The sequence below is a fragment of the Phaseolus vulgaris genome, chromosome 8 (genome assembly GCF_000499845.2).
Source record: "Phaseolus vulgaris cultivar G19833 chromosome 8, P. vulgaris v2.0, whole genome shotgun sequence".
Classification (NCBI taxonomy): domain Eukaryota; kingdom Viridiplantae; phylum Streptophyta; class Magnoliopsida; order Fabales; family Fabaceae; genus Phaseolus; species Phaseolus vulgaris.
Window position 1 is genome coordinate 55,587,282 of NC_023752.2, and position 21,323 is coordinate 55,608,604.

The 21,323-nt window shown below is 34.0% G+C and overlaps 4 protein-coding genes across 7 annotated transcripts; 2 read left to right on the plus strand and 2 right to left on the minus strand.

Moving 5' to 3' along the window:
- Positions 1-3,807: 3,807 nt before the first annotated feature.
- Positions 3,808-5,002, plus strand: LOC137824473 (uncharacterized). The gene has a single exon (XM_068630125.1). The coding sequence runs from the start codon at positions 3,949-3,951 to the stop codon at positions 4,999-5,001; it is 1,053 nt and encodes a 350-aa protein (XP_068486226.1). The 5' UTR covers positions 3,808-3,948; the 3' UTR covers position 5,002.
- Positions 5,003-6,294: 1,292 nt separating this feature from the next.
- On the plus strand, positions 6,295-11,860 carry LOC137824073 (protein FAR1-RELATED SEQUENCE 3-like). Of its 4 annotated transcripts, none has more exons than XM_068629517.1 (6): positions 6,295-6,697; positions 7,241-9,503; positions 9,606-9,695; positions 9,951-10,100; positions 11,154-11,270; positions 11,450-11,860. In XM_068629517.1, the coding sequence occupies exons 2-6, from the start codon at positions 7,281-7,283 to the stop codon at positions 11,492-11,494; spliced, it is 2,625 nt and encodes an 874-aa protein (XP_068485618.1). In that variant the 5' UTR covers positions 6,295-6,697; positions 7,241-7,280; the 3' UTR covers positions 11,495-11,860. The 4 variants fall into 4 exon arrangements, with proteins under 4 accessions (XP_068485618.1, XP_068485619.1, XP_068485621.1 ...); XM_068629518.1 differs by having other exon boundaries at positions 6,326-6,697; positions 7,209-9,503; XM_068629520.1 differs by having other exon boundaries at positions 6,478-6,685.
- A 626-nt stretch (positions 11,861-12,486) lies between these two features.
- LOC137824074 (UDP-glycosyltransferase 92A1-like) lies at positions 12,487-14,207 on the minus strand. The gene has a single exon (XM_068629522.1). The coding sequence runs from the start codon at positions 14,006-14,008 to the stop codon at positions 12,533-12,535; it is 1,476 nt and encodes a 491-aa protein (XP_068485623.1). The 5' UTR covers positions 14,009-14,207; the 3' UTR covers positions 12,487-12,532.
- A 1,008-nt stretch (positions 14,208-15,215) lies between these two features.
- LOC137827055 (UDP-glycosyltransferase 92A1-like) lies at positions 15,216-16,869 on the minus strand. Its single transcript, XM_068633263.1, has one exon. It carries the CDS (start codon positions 16,839-16,841, stop codon positions 15,291-15,293), a length of 1,551 nt encoding a protein of 516 aa, XP_068489364.1. The 5' UTR covers positions 16,842-16,869; the 3' UTR covers positions 15,216-15,290.
- Positions 16,870-21,323: the final 4,454 nt, after the last annotated feature.

Here is a 21,323-nt window from a genome sequence, read left to right on the forward strand (position 1 = left end):
TAACAACTTTATTTATTGTTCTATTAAGTACTATTATAAAATATACATATATATAAGGATAACATAAATTATTTTATAATATATCAGTAGAAATAACTATAAAACCATTATTCAGACAAGGAAGTGTACATTGTTGTTTGCCATATTAACTAAATAATCAAATTTTAGCAATATTTGAGATAAATCTATATGAAGGACCAATTTACATTAATAACTATCTCAATTATTGCTCTGAAAAGTTTTCATGAAACCCAATAAATATATAGGAGGAATAGAAACACAAGGTAGTTTATTTGAAGTTTTAAAACTAATAAGGTGCAAAGAGACAAATAACCTCTTTCAAACCGAAGAAGAAAACTTCTTAAAACAATTAAATGATAAGGAAAAATCAAATAAAATATATAAAGGATGAAATAAAATACTAAAGGGTTGAAGAAATCCTATAAAAATATATTACAAAATTTTTAAAAAATAGAGGAAGAATTCAAAAAGAAGTCTGTGTAGAGGTCCCTACAACTTTTTGTCATAGAAATTCATTTACCATAGAACTACCATACCATATGTATTTCCAAGAAAACCAAATCCCTACAAAGGCAAAACCCTAGAATTTTGTAAAAGAAAATTAAATAGCTTTTTGGAGAAAAAGTTAATAAGACTATAGGAGTTGTGCAAGTTTTTGTGTCAACAATGTAAATGAAATAGAAAGAGGAGAACCTCATATGGTAATTAATTATAAAACCTTGAATAATGTTCTTAAATGGATTATGTATAATCTACCATGAGAAAGATTTAAATAATAAATTATACAATGCATTTTCTCTAAATTTGATATGAAATCAAGATATTATAAGATAAAGATAAAAGAAGAGGATAAATATAATACTCCCTTTGTGGTTCCCTTTGGCCATTATGAATAGAATGTAATGCCAATGGGATTAAGAAATGCTCCCTCTGAATTTCAAAATATAATGAATAATATATTTTCCCCATATTCAAATTTTACTGTAGTATATCTGGGCAACATTCTAAAATTTCCAGAATCCTTAGAAAAACATATAAAACACTTAAAAACTATTATAAAACAAAAGGGTCTAGTAGTATCAGCTAAAAAGATGAATATATCACTCACAAAATATAAGGTTTTTTGGACATGAGACCTTGGAATTCATAATCCTGAAGCCTCTAGATACTAGAGTCTCATGCATCTAAAATAAGATATGGAGGAATTCTAAAACAAAGGATAGAACATCAGAAAGAACACATAATTAAATACCATTGAGGAGTATGAAACGATCACAAAGTAAGTATTGTACTGTAAAAAAATGCATAACTAAATTCCAACATGAATTAATAAATAAACTATTTTATTTCGAATTAATTGTAAAGCAGCAAAACAAATTTTGGAAAAATATAAAAAAAAATAAGTATAAATATCTTTTTAACCCTACATTTAGAGTTTATATTCAATTTATTATTGTGGTTTTTAAAAAAATCTATTAAATCATAAGTTTTGTTAAAAAAAATCTAACATGTTTATTAACTCATGCATGGTATCTGAGACGTATTCCTAGTTATATTGCAAATCTTTTAGATAAATCTCTAAAAGAATTAAAAAGTATAGTATATGGCGATGTGTGCTTTTATTAAAAAATTTATTGTACAAATTTCAAATGAGAAACCGTCATTTCAGTTAATTGGGATGCCCTGAATCTGACATGTCTCTTGGGCTGAATAACATGAAGCTCAAAATTATGGTTGATCCCTTATGTTAAATTGATATAGACGATGTTAAATGATGATTACGTGGCACACTATATGGCACAATTGTGCATAGATGGATTCCAGGTATTATGTACATTTATAATTAATTATTAATTATATTTATATTTTAATTTTTTAATATTATTTCTCCTCTGCACAAACTCTAAACTCAAACCCATAAGCGAAATCACAGGTGTAGTTTCAATTTCTCACGGTCCTATCTTCTGACTTGTCAAATAATATGATGTTGATATGAAGTCCATTTATTATTGACGCTTTGGGCTTTGGAGGTGAATTTGAAGAAGAGATCAGGTCCCAGAGTGAGCGTGGATGGCGAGGCAGAGGGCGTAGTAGCGCAGAGAGTTAGGGAATTCAGGGGATTTAGGGTTTAACGGCAGGACAATGAGATTGCACTTCTTACATTTGAGGGCCATGAGATTGCAAAGACAATTTGTGTTGAGCAATGTGCAACTACACTATTGCAATTAAAAATTCCTAATCTCAATTGCCCATTTACTCATTGCAATTCAAAAAACCCTAATCCCCCAATTCAAAAATCCCTAATCCTCCAATTGAATTTTCACTAATATGTCAATTCACTCCAATTGTCACTACACAACACCTAATATCACTTCTTTCCGCCACATAAATAACACTTGACGCTGTAATGTGGAATTTAATAGAAAGAATCAATTTAGATACTTTTTAAAAAACATAAAAACAAAATTATTTAAAAAAAAACTATATTTAAGAACCAATAAGATAATTATACCTAAAAAGTATTGTGTGTAAACAGATTTTTTCAAAACATGTTTTGATTTTGAAATTTATCAAAAGGAAAGCATAATTTTATTTTAGGTTTTCTAACAAGGAAATTTTTACAAGTTGTTAAATAGAAAACTCAGAAGTTGCATTTGAATTTCTTCGGGTTGTGTAAGTTTTATCCTCCTTATCATTTTCTTAGGTTCTACCCACTTATTATGTCATTAATTATTTTTTACACACACCCATCAATCCACACACACTCGTACCTACACCCCACCCATATAATTTAAAATTTATTCATACTAGTCTTTATGCTCGTGAAGGACATAATTTTAATAAAAAAAATATTTTTACTAAATATATAAACTGATTTTTGCTAATACGATAATTTAATACAACATCATATGTTATCTTACTTAATATTTAATCTCATCATATAGTTAAAATGATAAATTTACGTATCAAGTATCTTGTATACAATTTACTAGTAAAATATAATTATTGCATGTGTATATTAAAAATAACTAAATCATATTAAAATATAAACATTACTAGTAATAATATCTATCAATTATACCACAATATCCAATTTTACTTTTAAACATTATTCACAAATTATCCAATTTTACTTTTAGATGTTGTTAACAAAGTAAGAACAAGTTAAAATATACAAAGTTGCTAACAAAGTAAGCATAAAAACCATATCACTCACAAAAATCAAAGTCAAAGCCCACAACTTAGTTTTTATCAAGCTTATATGTTCTTTCCTTCTTCTTTTCCCTTCTCTCTTATTTTCGTTTATAAAATTTTAAGTATACTTTACAAAAACGTGTTGAATAATTGAATTATACATAATATATTGATTACAATTTATATTATCCCATCGTGCATGTGCCAACTATTTACCAATAACAACAATTTTTTAATTAATTCGTATCTTTGACTTATTTTTGTATCCATGAACGTTTTTTCACAACTGTATAACGTTATTAATCTTAAGTGCACACTGTTTGTATCACGTTTTATATTCAAATTAAACAACATAATAATATTCATCCATAATAATAATAATAATAAGTAAATTATAATAATGATTCACTACCCGCGAATAACGCATAAACGGAAGAATGAAAAACTTTCCCATCTCAGATCTTAATTTTGGTACATCGTATCATATAAAAAAAAATATTTATAATTTTTTTCTTTATCTCAACTGAATAAATTATTACCATGAAGTTGATTTTGTTTCTGATTTATATATTTTATACTAATTAAAAAAAATAAAAAATGTCACTCACTTGTTTTATAGCGAAATATAAGATCCTATTTTGGCTCCAACCGTTGAGTTTTTCTATCTCTCACAGAAGAACTCATCGCTAATCACAATAACTACGTAATCCTCTCTCCATCACACCACAAACAATGTCCGGCGACGAAGCCACCACTCCCTCCGCCAAACCCAAAGCTTCCGCCACCGCAACGGACTCCCCGTTGAAAATGCAAACCGCCGTGGACTCGCTCTCCTCCATCGTCCCCTCTCTCTCCAAGCTCACCCCTGCCTCTCTCCTCACCAGCCCCGACCTCTACTCCAAAATCTCCGCCCTCCTCCGCCAGCCCAACTCCGGCGCCGGCGACAACAACCTCTGCCGTTGGCTCTACGACACGTTCCAGTCAGGCGTCGTGGACCTCCAGCTCCTTGTTCTCCGCTTCCTCCCCGTCATCGCCGGCGTCTACCTCTCACGCGTCGCCGACCGGAAACCCCAAGCCGGCTTCGAAGCCGTTCTCCTGGCCCTCTACGCGTACGAAACAACCTCACGCGCCGGGAAGCCCGTGTCCATAACGATCCCCGACCTCTCACAACCCAGCGTGTACCACGAGGCCACCGCGAAAACCCCCGGCAAAGGCCCCGCCAACTCCGCCGCCACCGACCCCGAAATCGCCGTGGTCTCCCCCGCGCTGGAGCCCCACGGCACCGTGCGGTCCACGCGCCGTGCCCGCATTGTGGGCGTGGCGCTGGAACTCTTCTACGCGAAGATCGGGCACATGCCGGTGTCCTCAAAGACCGATTTTTGCGAGTTTTGCAAGGTGTGGGCAGGGCAAGACGGTGAGATGTATAAGAATTTTGAAGAGGGTGAGATGTGTAAGAAGTTGGAAGACGGCGGAGCGAAGGAAGAAGAAGAAGGGGTGGTTGAAAAGAAGAACAGGGTCGAAGGTCGAGTTCCTCTGTCTTGGGAACTGTTGCAACCTGTTATGAGGATTCTGGGACACTGTCTGTTGGGTCCCAATAACAACAAACATGTTGAGCTCTGTAACAAGGCCAATGAAGCATGCAGATCCTTGTTTTCAAGGAGCATGCATGATGTTAACCCTAAAGCTATTCTACCTATGAGAAGTCTCTTGAGACTCTCCAAAACTGTTATGCCCAACCACCCTGATCCCACTGAACTACCTTTCTCTGATGTTATTTCTCTTTGAATCCTTTCTTTTCATTCATTCTTTCTGCACTTTCTCTCTTTATCACACTCTTCCATGGAAACATATATCAACATTCATCCTATTATAAGGTTAAGTTTTAAATTTATTCTCTAAAATCATATTAAACTCATGATCATGTTCATTTCACCAAATCTTTAAAAAACACAAAGCTTATATATTAACTTACTTCAATAGTATAATTCAACACGTGAAACAATAGTGTCCTTTTTTGTTTTGATATGTTAATGTATATAAATATAAAATGAAAATTTTGTAATACGTGACAAATTTGTATATAAAGAGTTAAGAATTAAATAAGGTTTTGGTATGTTTTAGTAATTTTGATAGGGACGGTTTATAATTATATGATTTACGTGCTAATTTTGTCGTTAATGTATCTAAAAAATTACGTTCAATTTAAAGTAAAGTTATATCATCAAAGTCAAATTCACGTATTTATTAAATGTTGAGTATGAAAAATACTGAAATTATCGTGGAGGTGTCAATTTTAATATTTTTCAATTCTATAAATATTAAAAACTTGTTTAACGCATAAATTGATTATATTTAGCTGTAAAATACATAAAGAAAATAAATATAATTAAATTGAAATAAGAGAATGAGAATCTTTTGTGGCCACTATAAAAACGATTGTATTTTAAAAACGTAATAATACATGTATATTTAGATATACCTTATTTTTTTTATCTTTATTTGAATTTGAAAGGTTATTAAAAAGAATAATCAGATATATGCATATAATTTATAAAACATGCAATATGATTAACTATTTAGAAATTTAATTAATAGGAAGGTTATAATTAAAATGAACAAACTTATGTATATGCTATTAGATGACAGCATACTATTGATAAATAATTTTACTAAAGTATATTAAAAGGAATGTTTAATTGTAGTTTGGTTCTCTTTATTTTGTAAAATTCATAATTTTGTTTCTTATTTTCTCATTTTTTAACCCCATTGTGTTTAATTTTCAATTTTCAAAAAGATATGGAAAACCTTTACAATTCTGAAAGAAAATAATGAGTATTACACGTTTTTCTTTATTTTATTATGTCCTAATAATAAATTTTGACGAATAGTTGAATTGGAAATGTAATAAATTATGAATAATTAAAAATTAAAGAATCAAGATTATGTTAAAAATATTTCAGGATATAAAATTATTGAAAATTAAAAATAAACAGCTAAAAGTTTTAGAAGGAGGAAATTGTGAATTTTGAAAAATATAGAATGGAAAATTATAATTAAGCCTTGTAAAATAATACAATCATAAAAAGAACGGACGGTGGAAATGTTACGTGGAGCCAGAGCGATAGATGGATGATGGATGGTGCACAGTGCACTCAAGAAATCTCACCACAAAAGGCAGAAAAATAATCGAAGTTCCAATTTTAAATGGATTGAATGATAACCGTTAGATTTATATCAACGGTTAATATGACGTGTGCACTCATATCTAACATATGCAACACTACATCCACCCACTGTCACGCTCCTTCCTCCTCCGTCTCTGCAACCGCCCGGAGCTGCTCGACCACAAACCCTAGCACTTTTCAAAACGCACCCGTTTCGTTTTCTCGACATTCGTGCGTTTCTGCGATTCTTCAACCCCGATATGGAGCACTGAAATTATTTACGGTTCTTATTAGCGCCATACTCGGTATTTATTGCTGTAAGCTCGGACTTCTTATCTCTCGTTTAATTTTTACAATGAATTATGTAATAGTTACTATTTTTATTGATTTTTTATTTTTATTTTTGTGAATTTCACTGAAAGTTTTGCGACTTCTATTGATTACTTCATCTCTAGGTATGCATTTTGACCTATTTGTGATAACTAATTGTGATAATTAATTGAATGTTAAAATTGTGTATTGTAGTTATGATGTTTAGCTCAAACCTATTTGACATTGAACCTTTGTTCCATTTTTGGCTATACCAAATATCTGATGATGTCTGGTTTTGATTTATTAACGGACACTTTGTGATAGGACTGAGTTTTTATTCGTGTCACTTCATATGACGTTAATTTGGTAAATGAAAATTTTCTTTTAATCTGAAGAAGTTCACTTTTTTTTCTTCTCCTTTCTATGGTTCTTTTCTTTGTTTTGCAACATTCTATTAATGAGAATATTTGAGATAAAACGCTGCATTTTTTAATTTTGGATTTACTTGCTGCATAGGTAATTTAAGACAACGCCTTTCTATTTGATAGGATTAAAGCATGCAACTTTTGCTTCATACAAGTGATAAACATGGGAGAAGGAAGTGACCATCAAGCTATGGCAGATGATGGGAATGTTGAACATATTGAAGGTGGAGTTAATAATGCTGAAAACAACTCTGGTTCTCATGTTGAGGTTGGGGTTTCTGAGCCGTATGTGGGTAGGGAGTTTGATTCTGAAGATGCTGCAAAGACTTTCTACAATGAGTATGCCAGACGAGTGGGTTTCAGCTGCAAAGCTGGCTCACATGGTCGTTCCAAAGCCGATGGGGAAAATATGTACTGGGAATTTGTCTGTGGCAGGGAGGATTTGAAAAGAAAACTTGCTGAAAGTTGCACTGCAATGATTAGGATCGAGAAGAAGGGTCAAAATAAGTGGGTTGTTACACAATTTGTGAAGGAGCATAGTCATTCCATGGCAAGCCTTAGTAAGGTGCATAGTATTAGGCCGCGCAGACACTTTTCTAGTGTGGGAAGAACCATGCCTGAAACTTACCAAGGAGTGGGGCTTGTTCCAAGTGGTGTGATGTATGTATCTATGGATAAGAATTGTATTCCCACTAAGAATATCCACGGGATTAGAAATATTCCTGCAGTTGCTACTATTTCTGAAACAGCTCACCTTGTTAAAAGTCCGTCAATGATGAATTATGCTGTTAGGCCAACTATTCAAAAGAGGACATTAGGGAGGGATGCTCACAACCTGCTGGAGTACTTTAAGAAAATGCAAGCTGAGAACCCTGGTTTCTTCTATGCAATACAACTTGATGATGATAATCACATGTCTAATGTGTTTTGGGCAGATGCGAGATCAAGGACTGCTTATGGTCATTTTGGTGATGCAGTTACTATGGACACAACTTACAGAATAAATCAATATAGAGTGCCCTTTGCTCTGTTCACTGGGGTAAACCATCATAGTCAGATGATTTTGTTTGGTTGTGCACTCCTCTTGGATGATTCCGAGGCTTCTTTTGTCTGGCTCTTCAAGACATTTTTGACAGCGATGAATGACCGTTACCCTGTCTCTATCACTACTGATCAAGACAGAGCTATACAAACAGCAATTTCACAAGTTTTCCCTCAAACACGCCACTGTATAAGCAAATGGCATGTCTTGCGAGAAGGCCATGAGAAGTTGGCTTATGTATGCAACATGCATCCAAATTTTCAGATTGAACTATATAATTGTATTAATCTGACAGAAACAATTGAGGAGTTTGATTCATGTTGGAATTTTATCATGAATAAATATGAACTCACAAAAAATGATTGGCTTCAGTCATTGTACAATGCTCGTGCACAATGGGTTCCAGCATATTTTCGTGATTCATTTTTTGCAGTAATATCTCCTAATCAAGGAATTGATGGCTCTTTTTTTTATGGTTTTCTCAACCATCAGGCAACATTACCAGTGTTCTTTAGGCAGTATGAACAAGCTTTAGAGAACTGGTTTGAAAAAGAATTAGAAACAGATTATGAGACAATTTCCTCCACCCCTGTCCTGAAGACACCTTCCCCAATGGAGAAACAGGCTGCTAATCTCTATACCCGGAAAATATTTTCAAAGTTTCAAGAAGAGCTAGTCGAGACCTTTGCTTATACAGCCAACAGAATTGAAGAAGATGGAGAAAGTAGCATATTCAGGGTTGCAAAATTTGATGATGACCAAAAGGCTTATGTTGTCACGTTAAACCTTTCTGAGTTGAGAGCTGACTGTAGTTGTCAAATGTTTGAGTACTCAGGCATTCTATGTAGACATGTTCTAACTGTTTTTACTGTAACTAATGTACTTACGTTACCATCTCATTATATTTTAAAACGGTGGACAAGAAATGCAAAAAGCAGTGAACATGCTGGTGAATCGCATGTACACGATTCTTTGGCATCACGATATAGCAATCTTTGTTGGGAAGCCATCAAATATGCTGAAGAAGGGGCAATGAATGTGGAAACACATGATACTGCAATTGGTGCTCTTAGAGAAAGTGCAAAGAAGATTTCTTTCATGAAGAGAAGTGTGGCCAAAGTTTCCCCACCTAGTCATCCCGTCAGTTGGACTGCTTATGATGACAGAAAATCCCCAACTTCAACAGCAGATACAAACCCTCTTTTGTGGCCACAGCAGGATGAAACAACAAAGAGGTTTAACCTTAATGATGCTAGTACTCCTGTTCAATCAGTTGCTGATTTAAATTTACCGCGAATGACTCCAGTGTCTCTTCAGCGCGATGATGGTCCACCTGAAAACATGGTATGTGAAGGAGAACCTCTTCCCCTTTTTTTATTTGACATATTCTTGGGATTGGAATTGGACCGCAATCCAATAAATTGGTCCTTGTGTTCTATTCTGTAGGTGGTCTATCCCTGTCTGAAATCATTGACATGGGTAATGGAAAACAAGAACTCAACACCAGGGAATAGAGTGGCTGTTATCAATCTTAAGGTGTGCTGATAATTATATGAATGATGAAAACCTGGTAGTAATACTCATGATTTAGTTTAAATTTGGTTTAGATACCTGTGCTTTTGCATGAGAATTTTCTGAGACACAGATAACCTTTAATCCCTTTATGAGTATATGAATGTCTTATGTAACATCTGATCGTGTGAGGTTATCCTGCTTTTATCCTCTTGCATCAATTTAACAAATAACGAGAATGTGAGGATCCTAAGTCCTTTAAGCTTATTTCAAATGCAGTTGCAAGATTATAGCAAGAATCCATCAACAGAATCGGAAGTTAAGTTTAATCTGTCAAAAGTTACTTTGGAACCGTTGTTTAACCATATGGTCAACATCAGAGATCAGCTTTCTGCGCCAACTAGGAAGTTTGCTGTATTAAATCTAAAGGTCTGTGATTTTGTTCCATTAGACTTATTTTTCTCAAATAGGCCCTGTCCTTATGCTTTGTTGCTTTAGTATTAGTACTAGAAAAGCAGGGATTGATGCTGCTTTGTATTGTCATATTAAATTTCCTTAAAGCACTTCTCTTCTTACTGAGTGGCTGTAAATGGGGGTGGTAGGATATTTATTTTGATTTATATTTATAAGGTTAGGTTTTATTTAAGGAGCACATACTATTAATTAGGTTTCTAAGGAAGAAAATTTTAATTATTTCAATTGGCAAGATACATAAAGGGAACAGAGCTAGACTGTTGTTTTTCAGAGGCTGGTGGTATAGGTAAATGACATTTATTATTAGGGAAAATGGTTAGGTATGAGCATATTCATATTGGCTATTAAAGAAAGTAGGCATCACGCAGTTGAAAATATAGCTGCTTTATAAAAATGACATGATGCTGTTGAGGTAGATAACTTGTAATATAATGTTACGACAATATACTTGATTTTGACTAAAATCTTATAATTGATCTTACCAAATTCAGTTTAAAATATGAAGAACATACATATGGATAAATACTTAGCTTCTTCCTTCGTATCTCGAGACTGAACAGGAATTGATATTCTATCTTGGAGATCATATTTGATGCAAAGAGCATATATGCAGAGTAATGATTGTGTTAAATGGAAGTTTCTAGCATTTTTCGTCGATTAGGGTGAAAACATTGTGAAAATGATGAAACATCTATACATTGATAGGTCATGTCTATATAAAAGAGTGTGTATTTGTTTTTATTTTCTTTATTTTTCCCCTCACTGGCTTGTCTCACCCCCTTCCGATTAAAAAGAGAAGAGAGATAAAGAGAACAAAAGCAAAAGATAATTATTGTCATCAATTGTATTATTCTTACTTCATGGGGCTTTTGTGGGGTTGATGCATCTTTCTTGCTTGTTTAAGATGTTATCGTATAGAAATCCCACTTTCTAAAAATGTTCCTTTGAGTTTTGGTCTATGTATTTCGACAAACTTTTAGATTGTTGAAATTCTTTTAACTGTTTCAGCTTCCAGTTGCCGATACAAATACTGGTGCGTGTGAAGTCAAGTTTCAGGTGTCCAAGGATACATTAGTTGCTGTACTACGGTCAATGGACTACATACGTGAGCAACTCTCTGTTCCTGTAAGTTGTTTATTGTTACCTAAACAAGTGCCACCAGATGTATCAATGTGTTTTTAATAGTGTGGTATCAACCATCCAACTTTAGTTTTCAATCAGGAAACTAAGGCTCTATTTTTTATTAGCACACTAGGGTGCTTTTTTGTGTACGTAATGTTAATCTGTAGGGTAAATTTTGGCAGGGCGATGCGCAAACAGAAGCTATATCAAAAAGACCTCGGAAGTGAAGCAGCGAAATTTTTGTTTTATACGCATAGGTTCGTGACTATTAATCTTGATGGCCACATGGTGAACACTGAATACACAAATGGCTTTTAGAAAAGTAGTGTAGTAAAGTCTCTCTCCTTTTTTGTGCGTGTTAATTTTGTTGTCTAGGATATTTATTTGTACATGTAGCATATCACAGGCAACAGAGTTACTTTAAAGGAACCGTTTGGAAGATCCTTACCTCTTCACTGGGGTGAAGTGGAGGAGCATTCTCAAACGAATAACGAGTAGAAATGGATTTAGGAATTTGGAAATGGAAAAAAAAAGGCAAACAAATGCAGGAGTGGAAATTATATATTAGTTTGGTGACGAAATTACCTTATGAATCCTATTTTTTACACAAAAAGTAATGATAATTATAGGAGTTTTTTAGTTTGTCATATAAACTTTGGACGTAATATTTGGCTGTGAATACTTATTTGATTTCAAATTTTCATTTGTAAGAAATTAGTTAATTTTTATAATACATGTGTTAAAATTCAAGTCATACTTAATATGATTTTTTGTTGGATGATACCGTGAAATTTTAGTCAAAATAGTCATTGACGTAAGTCCTGTTTGACTGAATATCAACAATTTCTTATATTTTATATTTTTCGATGGAAAAACACATTTTGATGCAGTTCATTATTTTTTCTTAAAGATTACAATTTTGAATGTGAAACAGGAAAACAGGAATAGCGGTTTCACTAATAAAATTCTGTTCCTAAAAAAGATTTAATATTGACGATGATATAAGCGAAATATTGCAGAGATCGCATTAGCTTTTGTACTCATAAAATATGGTTGAGTTAATATATATACTTAAAAGTTAATACGAGGAGATCATGCTCATTCACGTTTATATTGTTTTGAAATCATCAATCCAATTAAAAGGCATGAACTTGTGATCTTCTCAGTGACATTATGAAAGTTTAGTGGTGAAGGTTGCAGAGGAGTTTAACAAGAATGCTTAAGTTGGCAACTTCATTGTTATTCAAATTCTAAATGTAACAAAATCACAGATGCTTGGGTGACAAAATGGTTGTAACAAGATCATCCATTGCTCTTACCGAAGACCCTTTTTCTTCCCCATTCTCTGTTGTGGCATCTCTCATGTGAGCTGCAATCTCATTTGCCTTCTCCTTCATCTCCTTTCCCTGCTCTTCTTGGTCCATCACTATATCTATGACCTTCTTAACCTGCTCTCCTGTAATGGTGGTTTCCACAGTTCGAGTGAGCTCCACAGCCACACCCATCTCCTCCACCAACATCTTCACATTATATGCTTGCTCTGCAGCTAGTGGCCACCCAATCATTGGCACCCCGTGGCCAAGGCTCTCCAACACAGAGTTCCACCCACAATGGCTTAGAAATACTCCAGTGGATTTGTGCGACAAGATCTCCAATTGAGGTCCCCATTTGTGTACCAACAAGCCACGATTGGTATCCCTCATTCTCTCTTCAAATCCTTTTGGCAACCACTCTTCTCTGAAGTCTCCATTCATGTCAAAACCAACAGGGGGCCTTATCACCCAAAGAAACGATCTCCCACTCCTTTCCAACCCTTCAGCCAACGCCATCATTTGGGAGGCACTGATTGTGTTCTGTGATCCAAAAGAAACGTAGACAACAGAATTCTCATCCTTCAAATCCAGCCACTCCATGCAAGCTTCAAGGGCTATGCCAGATTCCTTTCCTGCACGATGTTTTGAACCCTTGAGTGCAGTAGGTGGTAGAAGAGGCCCCACAGTCCAAACAGGACTTTGAAGATACTTCCTCAGAAGCTGCAACCCCAAAGGCTCCATCTCCTCAACCGTGTTGCAAATCCATCCGTCGGACTTCATAGAAAGAGCAATTGCTGGAATGAAGAACTGTGACCATTCATCAGTGCCATCAGCTTGTCTTAGAAATTTATGCAATTGAGTACGGTGGAAGCGGTAGTTTTGAGGGAACCCCGGAACCCAGAACTCATCAGAGTCTGTTTTCCTGTGAGGAAGGTTGGACCAGATAGAGATGTAGGCTAAAGTTCCATAAGCACCACAAGTGGTGAAGCATAGATTCCTAATACCTAAGCTGGTTGCAACGTTGTTAACCCAGCCAAGGAACACGTCAGATATTAAGCAAAGTGGAGGGTAACCCTCTTCTTCTGTGATCTGTGATATGAGGGAGCGTAGAGGAGCCTCAAGGCTGAGTGATGATTTAAACAATTTGCCTATGAGATTGAGAGGAAGCTTTTCTGTGTTCTCTATGTTTGGTGGCAAACCATGTTGGGTAGAGTTGAAATGTAACTCAGCAAGACGGATTTGATGAGGGGAAGTGGAAGAAAGTGCAGATCGAAGATATTGAACGTTGAGGGGTGTGTTGGCTATGGTGATGTTGAAGGTTGTCTTGTGTTGGATTTGGCGTGCTAGTTGGAGGAATGGGATGATATGGCCTTGTGCCATGAAGGGTATCATCACGATGTGGCCATTCTTCTTTGCTGCCTCTGCCATTTGGGCTAATAGCTTTCTAGTATTTGTTTCTGATACAAAATGTGTCTATGAACTACAGTGAAAGCTTAAGATGAAGGAGGTCAAGCTCTGACATTTTAGGCCAAACATATGTGAACCTCTGCAATCCACGTTTGAAAGTAAATTGATGCAATGCGCATAGGTGCCTTTTCGGTGCTGTGGGACCTTTTCAGAAATATGCATAGCCTTTCGTGAATTATGATGATCATAACTGATATAATAGTATGTTCTTCTTTTTGTTATTTTTTAATTTAAGATATATATTCTAGAATTCATAAAATCTATTAAGGAAATGATATTCTAGAATGGTTACGACTGTTCTTTTTGAAAACAGGATATGGACTGTCTTTTCCAAAATATAACATGCATGCCCTGCACTCCCCCTTTTCATTATAGATTTATCATTTCCAAAAATATTATGGATTACCAATTCCATAAGTAAAAAAAAAAATGAACCCTACATTTCTTATTTGACGAACACGTTTTTAAAACCAACCACTAACCACCACAACACCGCCATAAATCACACATGTTTGACCAAAATTTATCAGAATACTCATTGTTGCTTGCTTTGAAGAGTAATAACAAAAATGGCAAAGAAGAATGAGACGTTTTACTAGGATTCTTAAAACCTCTTTTTGTCAATTCATATTTCTGATAGGGTGTATGAAGAAAAGTAAAGGTGCAATAAGAAAATACCCTTGATTGGGATCACAATTCACTATTTCCTAAATAATCTATAAAAGGTTTTACCATTTTTTCATATGTTCTCTCCAAAATCATTTATAAAGATTTTACCTTTTCTTTTCTTTCGTTTATCAAACATTTTAATTTTAATTAATATTGTGTAAAAATACCAATTTTAATTGTGAAAATAAGATGCCATGTGTTATCCATTGTCTATTCAATGTGATTTAATAAGGACATTGTTATGGTAATATATGGAGTGTCTTGCTATGTCACTAAAGTAGAAAAATATTACACATCTTTAATGCAATTTATTTATTTATTTTAGTGTTTTTCCCACTTAGACACTTCGTGGGTAAAATATTCTCCCACACGTATCTACCAACCGATGAAAAAAATGAAAGGAAGAACGAATATCTACCATCCTATAGCTTTATGCTTCTTGTTCAAGAATGGGACAATTTTGTTGGGTTTGATTCTTGTAGGGTTTAAGAAATAATGGTAAAGATTGCTCAGCAGTTTATAAGAAATATTCTTACAGAAACAACTTTATTATTCAAATTCTAAATGAAGAGAATCACAAAGACTTGGGAGATAGAATGGTCCTAACAAGATCATCCATTGCTCTTAGAGAAGACCCTTTTTTTTCCCCTTTCTGTGTTATTGCCTTTCTCATATCAGATGCAATCTCCTTTGCCTTCTCCTTCATCTCCTTTCCTTTCCCTTCTTTGTCCATAACTATGTCTATCACCTTCTTCACTTCCTCCCCAGAAATGGTAGTTTCCACAGATCTAGTGAGCTCCACGGCCACACCCATTTCCTCCACCAACATCTTCACATTGTATGTTTGCTCTGCAGCAAGTGGCCACCCAATGATTGGCACCCCGTAGCTAAGAGCCTCCAACACAGAGTTCCATCCACAATGGCTTAGAAACACTCCAGTGGATTTGTGTGACAGAATCTCCAACTGGGGTGCCCATTTGTGCACCAACAATCCACGCTTGGTGTCCCTCATTCTCTCCTCAAACCCTTTTGGCAACCATTCCTCCCTGAAGTCTCCATTCACGTCAAAACCAACAGGTGGCCTTAAAACCCAAATAAACGATATCGCACTCTCTTCCAACCCTTCAGCCAAGGCCATCATCTGGGGGGCACTGATCGTGTTCTGTGACCCAAAAGAAATGTAGACAACAGAATTCTCATCCTTCAAGTCCAGCCACTCCATGCATGCTTCAAGAGCCACGCCACATTTCTTCCCTGAGCGATGTCTTGAGCCCTTGAGTACAGCAGGTGGAAGGAGTGGCCCCACGGCCCAAATAGGAAGTTGAAGATACTTGCTCAAAAGATGCAACCCCAGAGGCTCTATTTCTGCAGCCGTGTTGCAGATCCACCCATCAGACTTCATAGAATGTGAAATCTGTGGAATTGTGAATTGTGACCAGTCATCAGTGCCATCAGCTTCTCTTAGATATCTATGCAATTGAGTGCGATGGAAGCGATAGCTTTGAGGGAACCCGGGAATCCAGAACTGATCAGAGTGTGTTTTCTTGTGGGGGAGGTTCAACCAGAGAGAAACGTAGGCCAAAGTTCCATAAGCACCACAAGTGGTGAAGGTTAGGTTCCTAGTGCCCAGACTATTAGCAACTTTGTTAACCCAGCCAAGGAACACGTCAGATATCACGCAGATTGGAGGCTGACCCTCTTCTTCTGTTATGCGTGATATCAAGGAGCGAAGAGGAGCCTCAAGCGAGAGTGTTGAATGACAGAAATTTACCAGTTGAGTGACAGAAAGCTTCTCGGTGTTCTCTGTGTTTGGTGGCAAACCGTGTTGGGAAGAGTTGAAGGGTAACTCAGCAAGACGGATTTGATTAGGAGAAGTGGACGAAAGTGCAGACTGTAGGTGTAGAATGTTGAGAGGGGTGGTGGCTATGGTGATGGTGAAGGTTGCTGATGTAGTGTGTTGGATTTGTCTTGCTAGTGCGAGGAACGGGATGATATGTCCTTGCGCCATGATGGGTACCATCACTATATGCCTCTTCTTCTTTGCTTCTTCTGCCATTGTAGGGAGCTGAAGCTGAAAACAGAACAAAAGTGTTGCTGGTGATAAAAGAAAAGTGTTCAAGAGCATATAAAGGAGAGGAAGAAGTTTGCAGATTTTCTCTTACATGTCAAAGTATCATGTTTTGATTCCTATTTGAAATTCTCATTAAAAACCGTAAATAATAATAATAAATGAAATTAAATTATTTAATTAAAATATTAAATATAAAAATAATAGAAAATGTTTTGTTAGAGTGACAATTGTTAGAGTATGAAGAGAAATCAAGATCCGAAATATGTACCTAGCCAATGCATGATGTTAAAAACAGATAATACTTTAACACTCTTATCTAAAAACCAACCTTAATAATATAATAGTATATATTAAAAATTTAATTAAAAAATAAATGAATATTTTTTATCTTTTAATAATATTAAATAAATGTATTTTGTTTTTTAAAAACGTTTTGTTACACCTTCTGTCAAGTTACACACTTTTGACGCTGCAAACGTGGAAACAATGGATGATATGGTAAGGATATTGTTGTAAATGTCATGATGGTGATGTGGCTTTGGGAGAGAGAAAGGAGAGAACGTAGGGTTTGAAAACCGTGTGAGAAGTTGAACTTTCTCAACACGAAGGAAGAAGGCGGTGTTGGAATTGGGAGGTTGGTGGTGACACTGAGGTCGGTGGTGACGTTAAGCGCCTCGTCGAGATCGTCGTTGCTACGCTCGACGTGACGGTCGCTGTCGTGGATGATGACATGGAACTGATTGGCGTCGAAACAAATCCACACAACTCTCAGAACGCTGTTGGAAACGTCGGTGTAAGGCCCTTCGCCACGAGGACTACTTACCCAGCCACAGGTTCCTCCACAACGCAAAACTACCCATGTGTCTGCAATTGGTTACTTATGTGACGCACGCAAAATTGGTTACCCGTGTGTCTGTAAATGGTTACTTATATGGACGTTTATGACCACCCACTCTTCATGAAAAAAAATCTAATTTTTTTTAATAAGAACCATATATTACATCGCTTAGATGACTTAACCAATGCAATAACCCTATCAGAACTTGTTACTCAGCCACAGGTTCCTCCACAACGCAAAACTGGTTACTAGTTACCCGTGTGTCTGTAAGTGGTTATTTATGTGACGTTTATGATCATTCACTCTTCATGAAAAAAAATCATTTTTTTTAATATGGGAGTCATATATTACACCGGTTAGATGACTTAACCGATGTAATATAGGTCATTATGAGTAAAAAAAAAATATTACACTAATTGTTAATAAGAACCAATGTAATATATTTTTTTTACCCTATTTGAGTCAATATATCATAATCCTTTGTTTTTAGTGGTATAAAATTGTTTGGGTGTCACGGAATCTCACACTTGAATTGAAGAAGACAAGACATACTCTTATAGTTGTGACATTCATTAGGGTTTACTTATTCTTTGACAAAGGTTATGGACAAGGTTACCACCTCGTTAAAAGATTTATGTTTTCAAGATTCTTTTATATATAACTAATTATCGGTAACCTAATATAATAATTTAATAATACTCTTTAAAAAAATGCTTATGAACGAGTAAATATAATATAATACAATAATATCAATTAAAAATTGGATCACATGTGAGAGAATTTCACCCATTGGTTTGGATGCGGGAATTAATTAGTCCCAACTTTTTTTAGAATAGAATGGATTACTGTGCAATGTGTCGTTCGACTATTATTAAAGTGTGTTTGGTTCAACACAACTACACTATACTGTTGTCGACTTTCAACATCAGTTTTTGGATCAAATTTTGGAGGTAATTTTTTATTTTTATTTTTTATTTTTGTGGTTGAAGCTGAAGAAAAGTGAGTTTTTCGGTGGGTAATTGGATTTTGATCTTTTTAGAGAGTCAAATTTTCATCTTTAGAGTGTATGACTGTAATCCAGTCAATGATTATAATTATAATATCATAATTTTTTCATCTAATTTGAAGTTTATTATAAAAATGTAGTTACATATTTATTATAATTTATTTTCCCAAATTCAAATTTATTATAAAATTAAAAAACAAAATAATTTTTTATTTATTTTTTCCAATATAATTATTTAGTTCAAAATACCTATAAAATATTTCATTTCATTCTCTTTATATTAATATTATCCTTTATATATTTTTAATTTTTAATTTTCAAATTTTATATTTCCTTCTATTTTCAATTTTATAAATATTTTAATTCTCTACACAACAAAATTTAATAATTTAATCTTACAATTTAATAAGTTTTTCTTTTCATTTAAAATTTATTCTACACATTTTTAATTAAAATTTTAAAAACATTTCTTACTTATAAATAAAATTTTTAAATTTACTTTATTTTATTTTATGTGCCTTTCTTCTTCCTCTTTCACTCCTTACAAATGAAAAAAAATCAAAATTCAAACATTCGGCCACCACATGATTTATTCCGAATGGAAATCAAAATATAGAAGTAGAAATTATATTATTCTGAAAATCAAATTTCAAAAAGATTTTCACATCTTGCACAGTAATCCATTCTAATCACTGAAATAAAGTTTCTCCACATCAAATGTTGCATTTGTCAAGGAGAGTTGATGTTTTTCAACACTAAAATTATTACAATTCAGTGTGTTTTATTTTAATTATTATTTTCTTCAAAAAATAGTGCAATTTTTGTTATATATATATATTGTTATTCAGTAATATGTTGGTACCAGCAAATTTGAAAAAATTGTATATAAATCATTTTATGATTATATGTGTGTTTATCATATTATAAACAGTATCGAATTTATATATTAAAATAATAAAATTCTTTGTAAAAGTAACATGTTAGGAGGTTTGGACACTCTTCTCAAATAGTGTGTTTCTGTCGGATACGCGTATCGGATATCGATACTCGTAGGACACGTATCGGTGAAATGTCCAATTCAAAAAGTATTTATTGTATTTTTGACAATTTTAGCACGAACCTAACACAATTTTTAAAAGAAGAAATACATTAATTTTTTAAAAACTCAAATTTATTGTATAATTTTTTATTGTGATTATAAAAATAAGGAACTACTAGTCCGTAATAATAACTAAAAGACTATAATATTAATAAATAAAATAGATTACATAATGTTACATCATTCGTGAAAGTACATTTGTACTAAATAAAGAATAAAATTAAATTTTAATGTCTTAATCATTATGTATGTGAATATGAATAAAGAGTATCTAACTGATGATCTTTGAATGTTTTTTTTTTCTCATATACACTTTTTCAAATTTTCCTGTATCAAAATAACATCATTTCAACCATCAATATCCATAAAATAAAATAAATATAATATCAATAAAATAAATTAAAAACCTGCAAGCTCAACAACATAATCATTTTCAGCTTGTTGTTCCACAAATAACATATATTGGTACACAATTACATTTGTTATCATGAGAGTCATGTTTTTTATATGTAAAATAAATTGACCAAATAAAATGAATTGAAAATATAATAATGTTCATACCTCATATGTGTGATGTAACATCATATTTTAAAGATTTTCAAACACTTATGTGTAAACAACATTAGTTGTTGAAGTAGTTTTTTGTCCATCTTCATCCAAAATTAAGATTTTCAAACAATTTTTAGATTTTACTCGAGAAACAGAAACATATATCTGCCCATGTGTAAATACAGTTCTGGAAGATAAAACCCAACTTTGGAAAGTGTTTGACCTTGACTTTTATTTATAGTCACTGCAAAGCACAAGGATACTAGGATTTGTCTTCTTTGAAACTTGAAAGGCAGTCCTGAATTTGAAGGAATCAAGTACATTCTAGGAATGAGTATTTTATGCCCAATGCTTTTGTCTGTAATCACTCTAGCACCAATAACATTCTTTCCCAACTCAATAACTTGTAATCTGGTGTCATTATATAATCCATTAGCTTGATCAATATTTCTTAAAAGCATTATTGGAACACCATTTTTGAGGTTTAGGTAATGATTAGGAACTTCTAAGCATCTAATGTCATTTAAAAACTCTGATGTAAACCACTCAGCTTGAATGTCTTCTTGTTCATCAGATTGGCAAGGTGTGTCTGAACTTAAGTAAGTAACTTCTTCTCCAAGCATTAATACAATTCGCCTAAGCCTGGAAGAACAAAGGTAAGTCTTCCAATGCTAAAACCACTTTTTCTTGGTTTTCATTCCCAATGTTGATCCATCCAAACAAATTTGGTGGTGAATTCAGCATACGTCAGATTTTTCCCTTCAACATATATCTTATTAGCCTCAAACCAGGCCAAAAACATAGTATTCTTCTTGTCTTCATTTTTCTTCTAGATGTATCAATTTCATTTTGCTTCAACAATGTCCATGCCTACAATAGTAGAGGATTTGCATATTATATTTTAAAACTTTAGAAATCATAGTAATATGTATGAAAGGCAACAAAAAAAGAGTTACCTGCATTTACTTTGCGAAAGAATTTTTTTTAAATCAGTCATCATTTCATCCAATTTCATTTTAAATACTCTACACACAATGTTGGGTA